This window comes from Canis lupus, chromosome 38 (genome assembly GCF_011100685.1).
Source record: "Canis lupus familiaris isolate Mischka breed German Shepherd chromosome 38, alternate assembly UU_Cfam_GSD_1.0, whole genome shotgun sequence".
Classification (NCBI taxonomy): Eukaryota; Metazoa; Chordata; class Mammalia; order Carnivora; family Canidae; genus Canis; species Canis lupus.
Window position 1 is genome coordinate 16917730 of NC_049259.1, and position 18168 is coordinate 16935897.

General features: G+C 47.7%; 1 protein-coding gene and 1 long non-coding RNA gene across 2 annotated transcripts in view; one reads left to right on the top strand and one right to left on the bottom strand.

Annotated features, from left to right (window-relative positions):
* DUSP10 (dual specificity phosphatase 10) overlaps positions 1–10371 on the bottom strand; it is a 38148-nt gene extending 27777 nt beyond the window's left edge. The window contains exons 1-2 of the mRNA XM_038586188.1: positions 10213–10371; positions 7125–7975 (exon numbers count right to left, since the gene is read on the bottom strand). Coding sequence (XP_038442116.1) covers positions 7125–7935 — 811 coding nt within the window. The 5' untranslated portion in view covers positions 7936–7975; positions 10213–10371. The remainder of the gene's footprint in view (positions 1–7124; positions 7976–10212) is intronic.
* Positions 10372–10536: 165 nt separating this feature from the next.
* Positions 10537–16246, top strand: LOC119868049. Its single transcript, XR_005385727.1, has 3 exons — positions 10537–10882; positions 11685–11813; positions 14369–16246. It is a non-coding gene; the product is annotated as an uncharacterized LOC119868049 (long non-coding RNA).
* Positions 16247–18168: the final 1922 nt, after the last annotated feature.

Genomic DNA, 18168 nt, shown 5'->3' on the forward strand with positions numbered 1-18168 from the left:
AAACACCAGCCGTGTTCCTATCCGCAACATGTCCAAAATTAGGGAGGTCCAAATTACAAAGTTCCACTCTAATGCACAGAGAAGGCCTGTCAGCCCTGAGCTTCTAAGGCAGAAAGAGAATGTATATTCCCTTTTCCATTAAAAAACAACAATTTACAAAAAAAAATGTCTTTTTAGATCAAGTCTTTGGAAAGAAATTCTATTGGTCCACGAAGATATGCTTAGAAAAGGCCAGACTTCATCTTGCAAGGGAAAAAGAGAGGAAGGCCAATCCCTCACAAACATTCCCAGGAGAATGGCACTCCTGAAGACAAACTGCTCCGTAAACTAAGATTTGTGTAGGACAAGAGGATGAAGAATACAAACAGGTACATGATCTCCAAGGTAGAAAGATCTGGAATGCTGGCCTATTCTGCAAAGGCTTCCATCCACGCATTTAGATTATAAGGATTAGGGGGCAGATCCCCAGCCCAAAAACCAGTACCCAGCACACAGAATGCATTCAGTAGTTATTTGTCGAACAAATGAATGGATCTCCTCTACTCACAGGCTATACCTCTGTGGAGTCCAACATATCAAAAAGTCCCTAGAAACCTGAGACATTTTGGTACAAGGGTGCATTTAGATTTGTGTTTTCCAGTTCTTTCTTAAACCATTAAGTTGCCCAGAAGATGAGTTCAAATCAATGCTAACATTCATCCTCTATTTCCGAGACCCAGGCAAATATCGGGACCATGAGTTGCTGGTTTCAAAAGAGCTTAGACTTAGGTCCCGATAGTTCTGGACTGAAATCTCAAAATTCAGAAAAAAAAAAATTTATCAGTACTAAAAGTGATTGATTAAATATATCATTTCATATTTGTATTTTATACATTAGATCCTGTTATCATTAATACACACACACACATTCTCTCTCTCTATTGACCTGGCAAGACTTATTTTAGCACTGAGGACCAAGGCTCTAAAATTAATCATGCATGTGACCTTGGGCAAGTTAAATTTCTCTAGGCCCATTTCAATAACTGCATAATGAGAAAACTGGACTAGATCAATGGTTCTCAAATTTTGCTGCACATCACAGTCACAGGGACACTTTTAAAAAATCTTGATGTACAGGCTGTACCCCCAGACCAATTTAATCAGAATCTCTGGAGGTGGGAACTGAGCATTATAGCTTTTAAATGGCCCCAAGCGATTCCAGTGAGCACTGTGCAGGGACAACTTAGACTAAGGGGCCTTTAAAGTTCCTTTCTATTCTAACAATGGGGATGCTTGAGTTCAAAGAACAGGAGAAGACCTCTCCTGGGATCAGAATTTCTATCCCTAGTGCAGAGTATACCCTTGGCTACCTATTTGAATTCAATTGCCTCGGCACTGCAAATCGACACATTTTTATGCCCAAACAGCTCCCCCCAGGCTGGGACAGGGAACCGGCTGCTGCTAATGCCGAGTCTGAGGAAGTGGGGTTGGCCTGGCTTCTGGTCAAAGGCTCACACCTAGCTTCTGACGGTGTTTGCGCCACAGGCTGTGCAGGAGCTTCTCAGCTCCCATGATTTTTGTCAAACCTCCCTTTCCTTACCCTCTTTTTTCTAATCTAAAATCATTATCCACTACTGTCAGGAAAGGAGTTCCTTGAACTTGTCCTTGACAAGCCAGGTGGTTAATTTAACTGATCTGAATTGGTAAGGACAAGTGGTTGATACTTAACATGCTCCCATAGTACTAGGCTTAGAACAACCTGCCATCCTCCCCGCTGACCAATGTCTAACCTAAGAGGATCCGAAAGGGCACAGGGACAGGGGTAGGGGAACAGGGCCCAGTGGCTGCTTTATTGAGAGCTATGTGCCAGGCACCTGATTCCCATTGTCTCAGTCCATCCTGTGATGTTGTAATTATCTCTCTTTTACAAAGGAGAAAGAAGTGGGGTTCTGGGAGGTGACCTGAGCTCCCCAAGGGCAACTACAGTTGATCGATAGAAAAGCCTAGACTTGAACTCAAGTGTAAGTGGGCTAAACCCCACTTTGCTGAGCACACAGTCAATGAGGAACAGAGAAAGAACAGGGATAGAGGAGAGCTCACGTACATCTTTCCACTTACTTTTTAATTAGGAAGCAGGATAGTATATCCACAAACTCAGAGTACAGGCAACCATGAACCAGTTCAGAGAAAAGGGTCAACTCTCGCTTACAGAAATGAGCGGGCCTTCCCACGGTTCCCTCCTTTTTCCTTCACACGCCATCTCGTCACAACTCAAAGCTTCGAGAACTTTTGAAAATGAAGCACACTCCCCCCCCCTTCCACCTACCCTTTTATAGTCAGACTACAATCCTTATTCCAAAAATAAACCAGCCTGATGAGAGGCCAGAAAAAGTGAAGCTTAATAGTTTTCTACTTTCATTATTGAGTTATGGGACACTAGTTGGACAGATTTGTCATCTCATTTTTACAAATTCCCCTACAAATAAGTAATTCTAGGATCTGCCCAAATAACTTCGGCCTCTTGACCCAACGTGTTTTTATAATTACTTGGCACTCCAACCGTATGCTACTTAAATTAGTGAACAGTCACCAAGTTATTTTTAGGCCATAGCAACACACACACACACACACACACACACACACACACACTGCTATACCTAGCTCCTTTAGAAGAAGAGCCCAGATTGCCTTTTTACCAGCACCATCATTTCTGCTCAACCAATAATAATAATATTATTATTAAGCTACATTTATTGAGTGCTTACTACATATGAAAACTGGTCTAGGCACTTTGCACACATGACTTCACTCGATTCCTAGATTAACACTGTGACATAGCTACTGTTATATCCTCTTTTATAAATGAGGAAATTAAGGAAGTAAAGTATGAAGCAATTTGCCCAGGGGTGCATGGCTATTAAGAGAGGACCAAGACTAGAATCAGACAGACCAGATCCAAAATCCTGCCTGAATTTCTCCACCATTTGCTACAAGACGAATGTTTGGCATGTTTGGATGTTAAGCAGAGGCTCAGAATAAGAACACTAAGTTTGTGAATATAGGTATGTCTTTATTTCATGTATCTTTATAAAAGTTCCTCCTAACATCCTGAGAGACAAGGGGTAGACTTTTGTTTCCCCCACGAAAGGAAGCAGAAATAGACTATTTTCGTAGGATCTCTGATTATTGAGCTAAAGTAGTTCACTTTGTCATCAAACTCAATACTGCCTGTAACTGTGACTTCAGAATCTTTTGTGATTATGGAAGAATGTGTGCTCTGTGTGGTTCATTTCTCAGGAATCATGACGGAAGGTTTTATATAGTATAAAAATCAAACTCCCTGTGTTATCAGATCTTTCATATGGATCAGCTTCCTGAAGTGAGTCTCTCTCCTGCCCTGTTCCCCACTCAACACGCCTGGTGGAGCAGTAGGTCCATGGGGGATGAAACCAGTCAGTCTTGGTTTTGTGACAGCACAGAACAAGTACAGATATAGGCCCTGACATATCCATGGAAGGGGGAGCTACAGTCTCCCGGAGGAGCCTGGAACCCTCCGACTCCAAGAGAGAGATGCTTCTGCACAGACCTGAGAGCTAGCTAGTCACAGTAGAAACCTAAATGTGAAAAAACTCTAAAAAATGGGCACACGATACTAAAGTATTTAGGTATAAAAATGTCCATACTATAAAATATTTGCAGCCTTATTAATTCTAAAACACTAACTTTAAACCTGAAACATATTTGAATACATTAAAATGTTGTCTATACTATAAACTATTTCAACAACCAAAAATGGAAGAGAAAGCCAATAGGAAAAACTATGAACAACTGTTTAATCTGAGTGATTGGTATAGGGTGCTCTTGATACTCATTTTTTATTTTTCCATATACTTGAAAATTCTTATAATGAAAGTTTTAAAGGCATAGATGTCTTGAAGGAGGAAGCAGATGAGTGTAGACTATCCTTTCCAACTGGAGCAAATGATAAATTATTGTCCTGAATCCAGCTTTCCCGAAAAGAAAAGGTACCCTATAAACATCATAACAAAGATGGTAGCTCTCGTCATGAAAGACCCCAAACTATCTAGCCTTCTTATTCAGTTTGGTTAGAAATCATACTGAAAATCAACTTTGGGAAAAACAGATTGTAATTCTTTCAAAGACTTTGCAAATCCCCAAATATTTATTCGTTTGGATCCTTTTCACCAGGATGAGGATAAGCACTGGTCTGATGCCATTTATTCTTCGGAAGATGAGAATAAAACACAGATTCAGACGTAGGTCACGACAGGGAGGGGACTGTAAATTAGAACAGTAACTTAATCCCAGGGGCTTCTGTGCCTCTGATCAGTTTCTTCCCAACCTGACACAGCATTACTAAAATGGTAACTGAGCAGCCGTTCTCCTTGACAGGCAGCACCAAAAATGGAGAACATGGCATTGAAACAGGGGGACATAAAACTTGGACTGGGAGGGTAGCAACCAGTGTTTACAAACATAAACCACAGAATCAGTTGGGTCAGCCATAAATTACCCAAGATTGTACTGAAATCTCTGAAAATAAATTAAGGGGTCCTTAGGATCTAAGGTAGAAACCTCTAACTACCTTTGCCACCATAGCTTCCCTGCGAAAACATCACTCATTCCAAAATGGTATCACAACCACTTTGCTAAAATAAAAGCTTGCATCACCAAGGGAAGGGATTAGTATTAGTATAATTAAGCTCAGCAGCAAGGCTAGACCAGAATGGTCTGACCCACTCCAGAACTTGGGAGAAGTCACTGGCCATGCCTTCTGAGAGAGAGAGATGCCCACCTCATTCTTCACCTCCATGGTGCTACGGTATTAACCTGTGGTGTACCCAGATGAAAGGGTCTTCTGGGGGTGTTCTAATCATGTTCACTTTCCTGCCTTTCCCATCTTGGTCCCAATTTTAAGCCATTCCCCCCAAAGAGACCAAAATAATAATGACAATAATAAAGAAACTAGATTACGGACCCTTTGGCTCCTAAACTATCTTCAGTCAAATTCCCAGATATTTGAAGAAAAAGCCCCCAAAGCTACAAATAATCCAACCTCTACCACCAGCGCGTCTTCCAGGTCGACCGCCGCTGCGTCTCGCCAACCCGAAAATGACGAGCCCTCTCCGCGGCCGCCCGGGGTGCCCAGTGGTGCCCAGTGGTGAGGTCAGCAGCATGTCCGGCCCCGCCCCACTGAGGCAATCGCACTTCACTGACACTGAGGAACAAACCCAGGCTGCCCAGACTCTCAGCTGCATCCGCAGGAGAGGAACCCCACCTTCAGCGGTAGATTCATTTCCCAGCGATTGACCGGTACCCCCCAAACACAACCATGTTCACTGCAAACGAGAGGGTGAGATTTCCAACTCCTCCTAATCACCCTCATGTTCAAGTGCAGGGTCATCTTAATTTGTATTTTTTGACGCCTGTCCTCAGATCATACAGACAGAAAAGGTCTTTTTCTTAACACCAACTCTCCACATGAGCAAAGAGATGACCCGCAAGACCACTGGCCACCCTCTCTCTTTGCTCCCCCAAGATGAACTATGACAAATGGGAAATTTGTGGATTGTATTTTCTCATCCAAAAAAAGACAAGACAAGCCGAGATCATGGTGAGAGAACACTAGCTGGGTAAGCCTACTGGGAATCACTCAGAGCCAACCAAACAAGAATAGAAAACCATAAAATACAGAGCTACACAGAGGAAATCTGAATGTACCTGTAACCCTAAGAAAACTCACCAATCGCAACAAAAATGCCCAGACCCTACAGAAACTCTTCAGATATGACTTCCATCATGTTCTCCTTCCCCCCAGAGCCTACCAGCCCTAGGAAAAGGTGTGCGTTTGTGGCAGTTGAGCCCAATGGGAGCAGGAGGGGATGGGACAGAGGGAACGTATGGAAGTCATTCAGAACCATATTTCCAAGAACGCTGCTTAACAAAATGCAGACTGCATCCCTGGGAAGACAAGAAGGAGAATGGCAGAGCTGTCATGCAAAGGCAAAACGACTGACCTGCTCTGCCCAATGGCCTGTTCTAATTTGAATACGCAAGGTGTTCAAAGGAACACAGCCATACCTTTGGTCAACACGCTTTAGGAGACTTGGTGGTGATGTGGCCTGGAAGCTGCATACCTTAGCTCAAAACACAAGAGAAGAAGAGAGAGACGATGACTCTAGCTACCATCAAAGGACAGAAGAGAGCAGAGAGAAAGAGTGGTGTGTAGTGCTCCAAAGGACAATAGCTGAGGACAAAGAGGAGCAAGTCTGAGAGACACCAGATGAAGGCTCCCCTGCTGTGTTAGGCAACACTGTGTGGAAGGTGCTCTGAAAACGGGGGTAATTAATTCTTCCCCCCAGGGCTCAGGAACACTGACATTAGAGTTATTCTGCATTCATCGTAGGGGGACAAGTGACCTACCACCCCATCGTGGGAGGAGCCATGATGCCCAGTGGTTGTCAGATGAGGCCAGAAAGAACAGCGGGTTGCGGAGTATTTCATAAAAATGTCTCTGTCCCCTTGGAGCTCTGGCAGAGGAACAGATGTACACTTAACGCTTTTTGTGGGGCCTTACACTAGGGATCTCCACCCTCCTTGACGGTCACTTTACAAACCAAATAAAAGCCAAGCTGGTCAGAGAGGTGCGAAAGACGATTTCCCATAAAAAGCACTGGTACCTGGAGGTTTACTTGTCGTTCACCATAATTGCTGCTTCCTCCGCTCCATCAACTTTGGTGAAATCTGAGACACAATAACTTTCCAACCGGTTATTGATTGGAACAGAGCCACCAGACCAGCTATGGCTTGAGATACCGTCTGGCGGTACACCGCCTCTCCAAAAGGCCCAACAACGGTCTCAGAGAGGTGGAAGGCTGGCGCAGGGCAAACAAGACGCTGACTCGAGACTAGAACCCAGGTCTTCCGGCTTTGGGTTCAACGTGACTGTTTTTTTCTCACTACAGCAAAAACAGTTAAGGGCAAAGAAGGGAAGGCGAGAAGAAGAAAGTTCTGGACTGGTCTCGTGCCGCCAGGGTAAGGAGAGCGCTGGCATTTCTAGAACAGAACCCAAAGTGAACCCGGGCTAACCAGGACTGTGCTTGGGAAGGGAACAGGGGCATTACCTTTCAACACCAGAGGTTCCTTGCCTTCTCTCTTCAGGGACTCGAGGACTATGTGGAGTGGCTGGGAGGGCATCACTCGGCTCGGCTCATTGGTATTCTCATCATAAACTATAATTTCTTTGGAAAAGATCCTCTTGAAAGAGTCCTTGCCTTCCCTACAGGAAATCAAGTCTAGAACCGTGATCTTGCCCTGCTGCAGTCTCCGCCGGCTGATCTTATCGGCACAATTAATGTGGACAGCTCCTTGGATGTGACTCTTGTTATACTCCATGAAGGGCCTGCAGTCAATGATGACAGGGCCCTGGCTCGGCAGGGGACTCTTGCTGCATTTGGTCATCTTCTTCGCCAAGTCATTGGGGTAGATTATTTTGATGCTGGCTAGCTGCTTGGGGGTCCCTGCCACGGGGCTGCCCACCCCACCTGATGGACTTAAAGGGCCTGCACTGTCAGTGTTGTTGACCATCTGGTTGGCAGGGCAGGTGGCAGAGGTTCCGAGGGCGGTGGTGGCGGTGCCAGCGGCGATGGCTTGGGTTTGGGCCTGATTGTCCTTGTCGTAGGTTGCCACAGTACAGCAGCTGGCAGTGCTGCATCCACAATTCAGGGCGCGGGCAGAGCCGCTGGATGAGGGCATATACGTCAGATTCGCAGCCTTGAGGGATACGACGGTGGTCGCAATGACGGGAGGGGGGCTGTCACTGCCCGGGGTGGCCGAGCCAAGGTAGCTAGAGTCTAAACAAAGGTTGAGATCCTGAGGTCGGACGGGCCTAGACAGTGCCACTACTACCCTGTCGTCTAAAGGAGACGGAGGCATGAGGAGGCTGAAAACTGGCAACTGAAGAACTCAAGACAGTCTGTAAAGAAGGGGAGGGGGAAAGAAAGAATAAAGTCATGTGACACACAAGGCAGTCTGATCCAAACCCTAGGAAAGGCCTTTGCATCCCTCTGAGTGAAGTTGTCCTAAGGGCCCTTTATCAAGCCGCTCTCCAAGCCCGAAACTCATTTTTTTTTTTTTTTTTTTTACAGATTCCAAGAGGATGTCAACCCGAGGGCCCCCCTCCTCTTTGGTCACTAAGTCCAAGGTTACACGTACAGCCCACACAGTTGATGAACCACCTTCTCACGGACGTACTACGTGGAAGCTCAGCCTTGGAGAAAGGACAAGCACAAAGAATGGGAAAAGCCGAAGACAGAAAAGAAGGCTCCTAAGAGGCATCTATTCTGGGCCTCACCTCCTGGGCAGAAGCATAGTGCAACCGTCTGAGCAAGACCCACTTGTCCACCCGTGCATACTTTCCGTTTAATTCCTTCACTCACTGCAAAGGCAAAGGAATGACCAAGAGCGCTGGCCCGGCTCACCAAAATATACAGCAGCTAAATATACATCAGGGGCGGATGGCAACTTTCTGCAAATCAGAATGAGAGTATCCCCCTAAGTGAATCTCTTGAACGGGGAGCTATTCTTGCTTTGCATTCCTTTGAAAAGCACGACAGAGTCATATGAAAACCTCCCGTGTTTCCTGTTAGTCTCTTATAAATTAATTCTGCATTTCCCCTTTTGTTACAAACGAAATGTCCTGAAACAAAGCCTCAGGCTAAGGAGCCAGGCTGGTAACCCCCAACCCTGGCAGACCCATCGCCCTTTGCTGCCCACCTCATCCCCCCCCCCCCCCAAACACACACAAACACATACACACACTCCTGCCTTTAAGGAAAGGACCACATCGACTCTGCTACCTCCTTCGTTTCCCTGCTGACAGAGGCCGGGCATCCCAGAGGGATGGGAGGCAGCCCCGTGGATAAGATCTCAATCCCCCACAGATAGACCCCCGCCCCTCCAAGAGGATGAATTCCGTAGAAAGGACTTCCCAATGAGCCGGTCCCTGTTAAAGGGGGCAGTGAAGTGTTGCCCACAGGGTCCACCTCCTGCCTCAGGAGAGGGAGCCTGCAAAGGACCAGTTCCCTCCTTCCATAGGCACAGGGGCACTCTACCACCCGACCCTACCAGCTCCTTTTCTATTAGACACGCACCGAGAAAAGAAACCAAACCCCATGCAAGAGCCGCTCGTCTAAAGGAACTTTAAGAGATGTCTGGAAAAATGTCATCTATCATCCGTCTACACACGACCGTCACCATTCTCTGACACCGAGCCAAAGTGTCACAGGCAGAGTCCACACGCGGGCGCGCACACACACACACGCAGACACACAGAGACACGCACCCGACTTGTTCCCAGATCCCCACCGACTCAGGTTTCTCTCCTCCACTTTTGGATGGGAGAGAAGGGTTCATCCCTGGCCCTCCGGCCCTCCCACTCTCCCTCCCTCCTTTGCGTAGTATTTTTTTTTTTTTTTTTTTTTGAAGAGCAAGTACTATTCCAGAAGCTAGAACTGTTTCCCAGCTGGACCAAGCGGTGAAAGTCTCTGCTATTGTGTTACCAGGTAGGGTATGTCCCAGGATCAACAGCCCATTTCCTTGGTGAGGGACGCATAAGCGTGTTCATGGAGACACAGGCTGGGACCCCCACCTCTACGCGGAGTGCGCGGCTCACACACACACACACACACACACACACACACACACACACACACACACGCCGGAGTGTAGAAAGAGATCTGCATCCCTGCAGCAGAGGGTCGGGCGTCTATATTGCCCATGAAAGCATCCAGACCGGCCCAGGAAACCTCCCAGAGAAACACTAAGCTGCCCCCTCTCCCTTGCTGGCCGTCCTTCCACCTCTTAGGCAGGGGCTGGAAAGAAAATTAAGTCGTTAGAGAATGCTACTTCCCCACTCCTGGGCGCTCATCCCCCTTCGCAACACAGCGCACTAACAAGCCCCTGGCATTTAAAACTGCCGCAAAGCATCCCAACAAACCTCATTTTCTTTCTTCTCCCCAAATCCAAGTCGACTGCGGAGAGAGTCAACGCACAGGGCAGCGTGAGCCAACAGCAGGAACCCTATACCCTCACCTGCTGCGGCTCCCCCGTGAGCATCGCATCACACACACACACACACTCACACTCACACTCACACTCACACCGCCTTACACTCCCAGGCTCTCCAGAGGAGCCGCGCTGACTTCCACTTACTTCATAAATAAGTGTAGCCCTCCACCATCTGGCGCTCCGCTTCAGCTAAGGATTCGCCCATTCAGCCCCCATTCACTTGGCTTCATTGATCTCCAGCAGCAACATAGTTACTTTCTCTTTTGCTACACTGTAAATGTAAGGTTCTGAGGGGGCGGGCCGGCTGCCGAGCGACGGCACGTCGGGCCAATAGGAAGCCGGAGAAAGCCGACCGCTACCTCGCCGCGGCCCGCGGCCAATGGGCAGCGGGCGGGGCGGGGCCGGGGGCGGGGCCTCGTCTCTTTAAGGAGGGCTTATCCGACGCCGCTCCGGGTCCTCGGTGTTAGAACGCGGGCGGTGATGTCATTGGCAACCAATCAAAAACTTAAAAGGGCCAGCCGGGGCCCGCGCGGAGCAGCTGCTCTCTATTTACATGTAAACCGAACCGGCTGGATGCAGTTAACCCTTTCCGGGGCCGAAGTGTCAATGGGCCGGATCGCTGCTCCGGCTCAAACCGGCTGGGTCCCTGGGCCCGGAGCCCCCCGCGTGCCCCTGCCCCGGGGGTGCGGATCGCGTCTTCTCTTTCCCTCCTACTCGGGACCAAGGATCGGAAGAGTCGGAGTAACTTTCCGAGGGCGGGCCCCGCGAGCAGTCTCCGTCCCCGGCGGGGAGCCGGCTCGCCCAGGCGCTCCAGGTGCTTCGACAGACCCTAACCCGAGATCCGCGGCCGTCGCCGGGCAGCCTGCGGCGGGAGCGGCGGGAGCGGCGGGAGCGGCGGGAGCGGCGGGAGCGGCGGGAGCGGCGGGAGCGCGCAGCCCGGGAGCCGCTCCTGCACCGGGGCCCCGCGAGCGCCCACCACGCGCTGGGGGCGCCGGGGGCCGGGAAGCCGGGCCCGCCCAGCCGCGCTGCTCCCCGCGTCCTCCGCCCGCAGATGTCGCTGCCCCTCCGGGTGCCACCCCGCGCGGCAGCGGCGCGCTCCGGCCCGCCTGCAGCTGCGCGCGGTCACGCCCCCGCCGACCCCGCCGGCCTCCCGGGGCTCGGCCCGCCGCCCGGAGGGCTGCTCAGAGGCGGCGGCCTGGGGCCCGGCCAGAAGCTGCAGGGAGCGCGCGCAGTAGCCGGGCGGTCGCGGGGCTCGCCGTGCGCGCAGGGTCCCCGCCCCCCAGCGCGGCCCCGGGGCGAACGCAGGCCCGCGGGCCCCGCGCTCCTGGGACACCGCCGCGGGCGGAGAAGCAGCCGGAGCGGAGGGTAAACCACCCGCCCAGGTCGACGGGGCGGCGCCGCCGCTCTGGGTTTTCCAGACTTTTTTTTCCCGAGGAAGAGCCTGGGGGTGGGGCGGGGGTGGGGGCGAGGCAGGCTGGCTTGCGCCTGGAAAATCTCAGAGAAACTGCGGGAAAGTTGTCTTGGGGTACGCAGAGGGGTGGAGATGCTACCTGCGGGGAGCCTGCATCAAAGGACCCTAAAGAAATAAGAGCTTTTTCCTCTTCCCTCGCCTGCAGGCGCAAAGGAGTTTGATAAGGACAGTAGAGTCTTACATGAGGAGCACTATAGGATACTCGGCTATGAGTTTTCTCTCTTACTAGATTGAAGGTGTTTGGAGACATGCTTCGGGCTCCACGCCTGTCTGAGTAAGTAAGCTAAGTGGCAGCGACATATTCGTATAATTGCTTTAAGTGCAGATCTGAAATCAGGAGTTGCCAAAGGATGGCCACGCTCAAAGAGCTACTAAGAGAAATCCCCTTCTGTTGGGGAGGGAGGGGGTATGTATACTTTTTTACACATGTGCATGCACATACACAGTTCAGCTTCCGCACCCGTGTTTTCCACGTGCAGGAAATGCATACAATCATCTTTAAAAAAGGAAAGGGTTTTGGGGAGCCCCTTCTGCGTTCACACACCAATGCACATCCACGTTCCCTTCCTTAATGATAACTAATGAGTACTTAGGACACAGCCTTTGGTCCAAATGCCTTGCGGATCATCAGTAGGCCCTGGCCAAGGAATAATTTGGAATCTGAGTAATTTCATAGAAACCAGAAAAGAAGTTCCCAGAGGGTGTACCCTGGGTCTATTTGGAGCTTTAATAGCTTGCCTTTCCCTAACCATAGAAAATTATCGAAAAAATGTTCACTAATTCGGGATTAGAAAATTCTGGAGATAAATCCTGATTCTGACTCTCATCTGTAGTGTCTGTTCATCCAGAGACATTGTTCATTTATCTGCAAAATGGTAACACCCAGCCCAGAAGAAAAAGGGAAAAGTCCTGGTGTGTGTGTGTGTGGGGGGGGGGGGGGGGTCGGGAGGGGACACCATGATGACGCTGCTGATAAAAGGCATTCAGTCAAAAAGCATTGTCCTTGCTTCCAGAAACTGGGTGCCTCTGTGTAAAAGCACTTGTGATCTCTAGATTATGAATTCATGGCTAATGCTTCACTATCTAAGCCCAAACAAAGTAGGGATTTATACAATTGCAGAAGAGTTTATAACAGCTTTCCCACAGACCCAGGAGGGGAATGTCACTTGAGAAACAAATTTAACTCATTTAATGAGATGATTATTTTATTATGCTTTCAAGCTAGTGGGTTATCATAATTTAGTTGACTAAGAGTCGAAGCCATCCAAGCTGAAAAATTAGGAAAAATGGCAACATTCCTCATCATTTATCAAACGTGAAACATGGAAAAATTACCAGATCATTAACATATATAAACATGTAATTTTTTGTTAATTAAGCATCTCTAAAGGTATAACTTATGTTCAAATCATAGAGTGGTAGAAAACAAATTACAGATGGATATTTTTTTCAGTTGCTACACTTCTGAGCTTTTTTTGTACAAAAAGAGGTGATTTTGTTTTGTTTTGTTTTGTTTTTTTGAGTCATAAATGTGAAAACACTATCTGAAGTACTGCCCTTAGATTGAAATTTGTAATACCAGCCAGCCAATGGCTATGAACCTGATCTCTCTACAAATAGCCAGCAAAGCCTTAATGTTCAATTTTAGTCCCGAAGAAACAGCAAAGCATCTTCATTGTATCTGAGTGTTCTATCATGATTATGCTGAGCCATAACTTTGTTCCAACAAACATCCTAAGGAAAATACTGTTTTGATGCAACGCACTATGTGTTAAATCCAAAAGATGAAGATAATTTAGGCCAACATATAAGATATAATTTAGGCCAACAATTGAGAAATATATTAATTAAATGACTTCCTTCACGTGCATGATGGCAGAAGGTAGGATGGCTAGGGGAGCTGGGTTTTCAAAATAATCCTCAAGGTCAAGGTGGATTCTTGGAGGTACTAGAATTAAGGCAGAGAAAGGCTGAAAGGAAACTTAGAAATAATAAACCACAGGTTGTAAAGGTGATAATAAATCCACAAGAAGTGGGGCATGAGCTGAGGGATAGAACAGTGACGTGTGGAGCACCTGAGGTCATTGAGGCCAGCCTGGGGAAACATCCCAAAGCACTTTCCAGGCCCAGAGAAAGCCTAGTGAGAAAGATCCCTTAAAAGAGGTGACCAAAAATAAATTAATTAATTAATTAATTAATTAATTAATTAATTAATTAAAAAAAGGTGACCACTGGGGCAGCCCGGGTGGCTCTGTGGTTTAGCGCCGCCTTCAGCCCAGGGCCTGATCCCGGAGATGAGACCTGCGTTGGGCTCCCTGCATGGAGCCTTCTTCTCCCTCTGCCTGTGTCTCTGCCTCTCTCTCTCTCTCTCTCTCTCTCTGTGTCTCATGAATAAATAAATAAAATCTTAAAAAAAAAAAAAGAGGTGACACTGCCCTGTTTAGTGGGGTGGTGGAGACAGAAGCCGGCCATCTGCTTGTCTCACTATCCATGAGTTTGGAAACAGGGGGCCTGCAGATGTTTCTCATTAAAGCCATGAGTAGGTTGCACCTGTGACTAGAAAAGGCTCTGAGCCACGTAAGGTCTGTATCTGTGTTTTCCAGTGCAGTAGCCATTTGCCATGTGTTGACTACTGAACACTGGAAATGTGGCAAATAGGAACTGAAATGTGCTGTCGGTTTAATCTGCACACGAGATTTTAAAAACCTCATGTAAAAAAATGTGAAATATCTCAATTATGTTTACATCAATTACATGTTGAATTGTTTGGATATGTCCCGGTAAATATGTTAATGAAATTAATCTTACCTGTTTCTTTTTTCTTTTTAGACTATGGCTTTTAGGAACTTTGAAAAGGCTTCTGCACTTTACATATTTTTGTGAGCAGTGCTGTTCTAGAGCTCCTTTGATTTGAGGTCACTTTGGTGCCAAAGGCACCAGAACCACAGAATGTTAGACCTGAACGGGACTTAGAGCTTATCTAGGCCAATAGTTTTCAAACTGTGTTAGGATGAGCCACAGGGAGTGGAGACACCATTGCCAGGGGACGAGTAAAACAAGAGTCCTGGTGGTGAGCTAGAGGAGCTCTGAGACCATGCTCCCACCCCTCACCCCCGACTTGAGATGTATTCTTCTATTCCTGAGACCCTGAGGTAAGATTTCCTTTGAAGAAAGGATTCTGGTTGGTGTTTTATTTTGTTTTGTTTTAACCCCGATGCACCATTTTACGGGTAAGTCCATCTGAGGCCTAGGGAATGGAGATGACCTGGCCAAAGAAGCCATGCTTGACCTCAGGACTTGACCACTTCACGTCAAGGCCCAGCGTAGCATCTACAGAAGAGGAAGTGACTGACCCATTGGGAAATCAATAAACTCCCTGTCTCAACTGAGGGGAACCAATCCCCTTTCCAAGCAGTTAGCTCTTCGTCCCCTCCATTTGTGACCTCAGAAATGCCTCCTGCTTTTTGTCAAAAGGCAACTCTGGCTAGGCCCCGAGTGTGTGGATCGTTGACACAAGCTTCTCTTCTTTATAAAAATACCAAAGAATTCACTGGCGATTGGTTTCCAGCAAGGTGTTGCTCTTCGATGGATGGCCTCTTATTACCACGTGTTGCTACATCAAAGACTTAACATCTCCCCCTTTGCCAGGCTGAGCAATCCTTTTCTCATTAGCAAATGCCGTCAGACCCACAGTGGCACAACCGCAGGAGGCTGTGACTGAGAGCTGTGAAGGTACCTGGTGGGCCGCGGAGACAAGAGGTAAAGCCCCTCCGACGTGGGTCAGGTCTCACACCTAAGCCCAGGAATTAGCCTAACATCCTCAGGACCCTTTAGCGGGTTATGCCTGTGCTGCTCCCAGATGGAGCACGCTCCTTCTCATTGCCCCCTGTGTCATCATGTGCCGTGCTTATCTTTACAATTAAACAGGGCCTGAAAAAAGAAATAAATTAAGTTAAAAATAAATAATAAATAAATAAGTAATAAATAAATAAATAACAATTAAATAGGGCCTGAACCACCTTTACAAATCTGGTATTTGGGAAAGTGGTAATAACAGGTACCAGGTTTTGTTTTGCTCTGTGCCCAGCACTGCCCTGAGTGATCTATGCACATTAACTCATCTAAAGCTTCACACCCACATCCCCGCTTGTAAGAAAGCCTCCTTTTATTAGCCTTAATTGAAAGATGAGGAAACAGAAATACAGACGGGTTAGGAATCTGCCCCGGGTCACACAGCTACAAAGCAGCAGAGGCAACATTTGAACCCAGACAATCCGGCGCCAGAACATCTGCTTTTAACCATTCTGTGTGATTTAATTCACTCTCTCTGTGATTTTATAAACTTTTATCATATCCCCCTCCGCCTCCAGACTGCCAGCATATTTTTAATTGCCTCTTTGTGAGAATTTGCTGGGGTTTTCTCCTCTGCTTTCTCCTGAAACTTCTCGGAGTCCTTTAGGTCCTCACATGGCCTCCCTCCCTGCTGGATCTTCCACGTTTGGGATGGGATCAAAACCTCCCCTGTTTCCAGAATGCTCCCAGGTAGTGCTCTAAACTTGGTCCGTGTTTTGGTCACTGCTGCAGGCAGCATGGAAGAGCCTAGGGCAGCTGCATTACCCAGACCTCAACTCGTTCACCATCCCTTCCCAGCGCCTGGGACAAGTGAGCTCAGCAAGTGCCCGGTGAATGAATAAACGATCAGAGGAACGAACTGAGCATTTTTCTTACGCATTTTTCTTATGTTTCTCCCTGCACACCAGGGCTCATCTGATGCCTTTGAAGCTACTGATCTGGGCCTCCTGCCACAGGGAGAAGTTAAGGCCCCTCCAAAGTCCCTAAATCCAGCCCTCTTCTGAATTACTAATGCAGATATTTACCAAGTAAATGGAGCCCCATGGAGCCCCATTGCTTGCGCATCCCTCTGCTGGCCATATTCTCCCATTCATGGTTTAACTCCAATTTCTTTTTCTTCTGGCTTCAATGCAAATAACATCTTTCTCGTTACCATCCATCTCATTATGATCCATATCGTGCTCGAATTTTGTATCTGTCAGCACTCTGTGCACTGGGATCGTCTTCCAGGCTCTGGAAAATTTCCCCCTTCTTGTTCACCAAGTTTCAGCAGAACGAAGGCATGTTCCTTTTCTCTTTCAACATCTTCCTTTTTGTAGCATTCAACAGCATCCGTTTCCATGTGCTCCTCTCCGGGAGGGGCAGCTCAGCCAGTGTTTGTTTTCCGGCATATCACTGATGCTGATGGATAGCTTTTTTCCAGAAAGAGGCATTTCATCCAGACCTGTGTCTGGAAGCCCACAAGTCCTTCATCCTGCCAGGAATGGGTGATGTGGTCTTAAAAACTTGCTGCTCCGGGGATCCCTGGGTGGCTCAGTGGTTTAGTGCCTGCCTTCGACCCAGGGCATGATCCTGGAGCCCCGGGATCGAATCCCACATCAGACTCCCTGCATGGAGCCTGCTTCTCCCTCTGCCGTGTCTCTGCCTCTCTCTCTCTCTCTCTCTCTCTCTCTCTGTCTCTCATGAATAAATAAATAAAATATTAAAAAAAAAAAAACTTGCTGCTCCGGTTCTGGACTAGATGGGGACCAATGACCTGAGGAATCCTGTTTCTAGTGTTCTGCGAAGGTGGCTCATGTCCCCTTGGGTGCCCCATGGGGGATGTTCAGTTTTGCCCCTGATTTATGTGATGGATAAAGCAACCACTTCAGAATTACATTCTAGGTCTGCAAGGACTAAGAATGTTACAAATGTGGTAGAAGGGTCCCCTTCTGGGTGAATTGAAGTGTCCACCGTGGGCTGAGAACTAAGCCCACTGGAACACCCAGGCTTGTAGTAGATGCTCAAATGAATGCAGGTCAGGTCAGGTCAGGCCGAGTCACTGCAAGTTATTCACAAGTAAGAGTAAAATCCCTCTTGGTGTTGGCTACATTTGTAGTTCAAGTAGGAATCTTAGGGAAGAAAAATATATTGATGCCATAAACTTCCAGTTCACAAAAAAATTTACAATTTAAAGAAGATAAATAGATTGGATCAGAAGGTGGCCACCAGAGGTGGCACTGTGCTTCATTCATCTGCCAACACACGGAGCCTGCGACATAGCAGGCATGTGTGGCTGAGCAACTGAGTCCCCTTTCTAAGGAGCACAGTGAGATGCACAATTCACAGGGGATTTTTAGCCACCACCAATGCTTCCTTTTGCACTGCCTATTCCTAGGAACTAGGATCACTTTAAATTGGATTAGTCCAATGAAGTGTTTTCTCTATATTCTTCACGGAACAGAAATGAGCCAGCAGATTCTGATTTCCTTTTCCATGCATCGTCCCAAGCCTCGTGTAATACATGAGTTCTCCAGAACCTCGATGAAAAAATTGGAGACTTAGACATTTTACCTGTCCAGATCACCCAGCATATTCCACTGATGGTTGCTTCCAGCCAGCCCAGCATTTTGGACTCCTTTCCTGAAGGTCAAACTTCTGCTTCCCCACTTCCTGCCCTCCAATCATCAGAATTAGTTGTGGAAGGAAGAGGAAAAGGACCAAAAGAAGGAAGGAGAGAAGGCAAAAGGAAGACAGAGATGGCTGGAGATTTTTGTCTTGTTTATCATTTTTTTGCT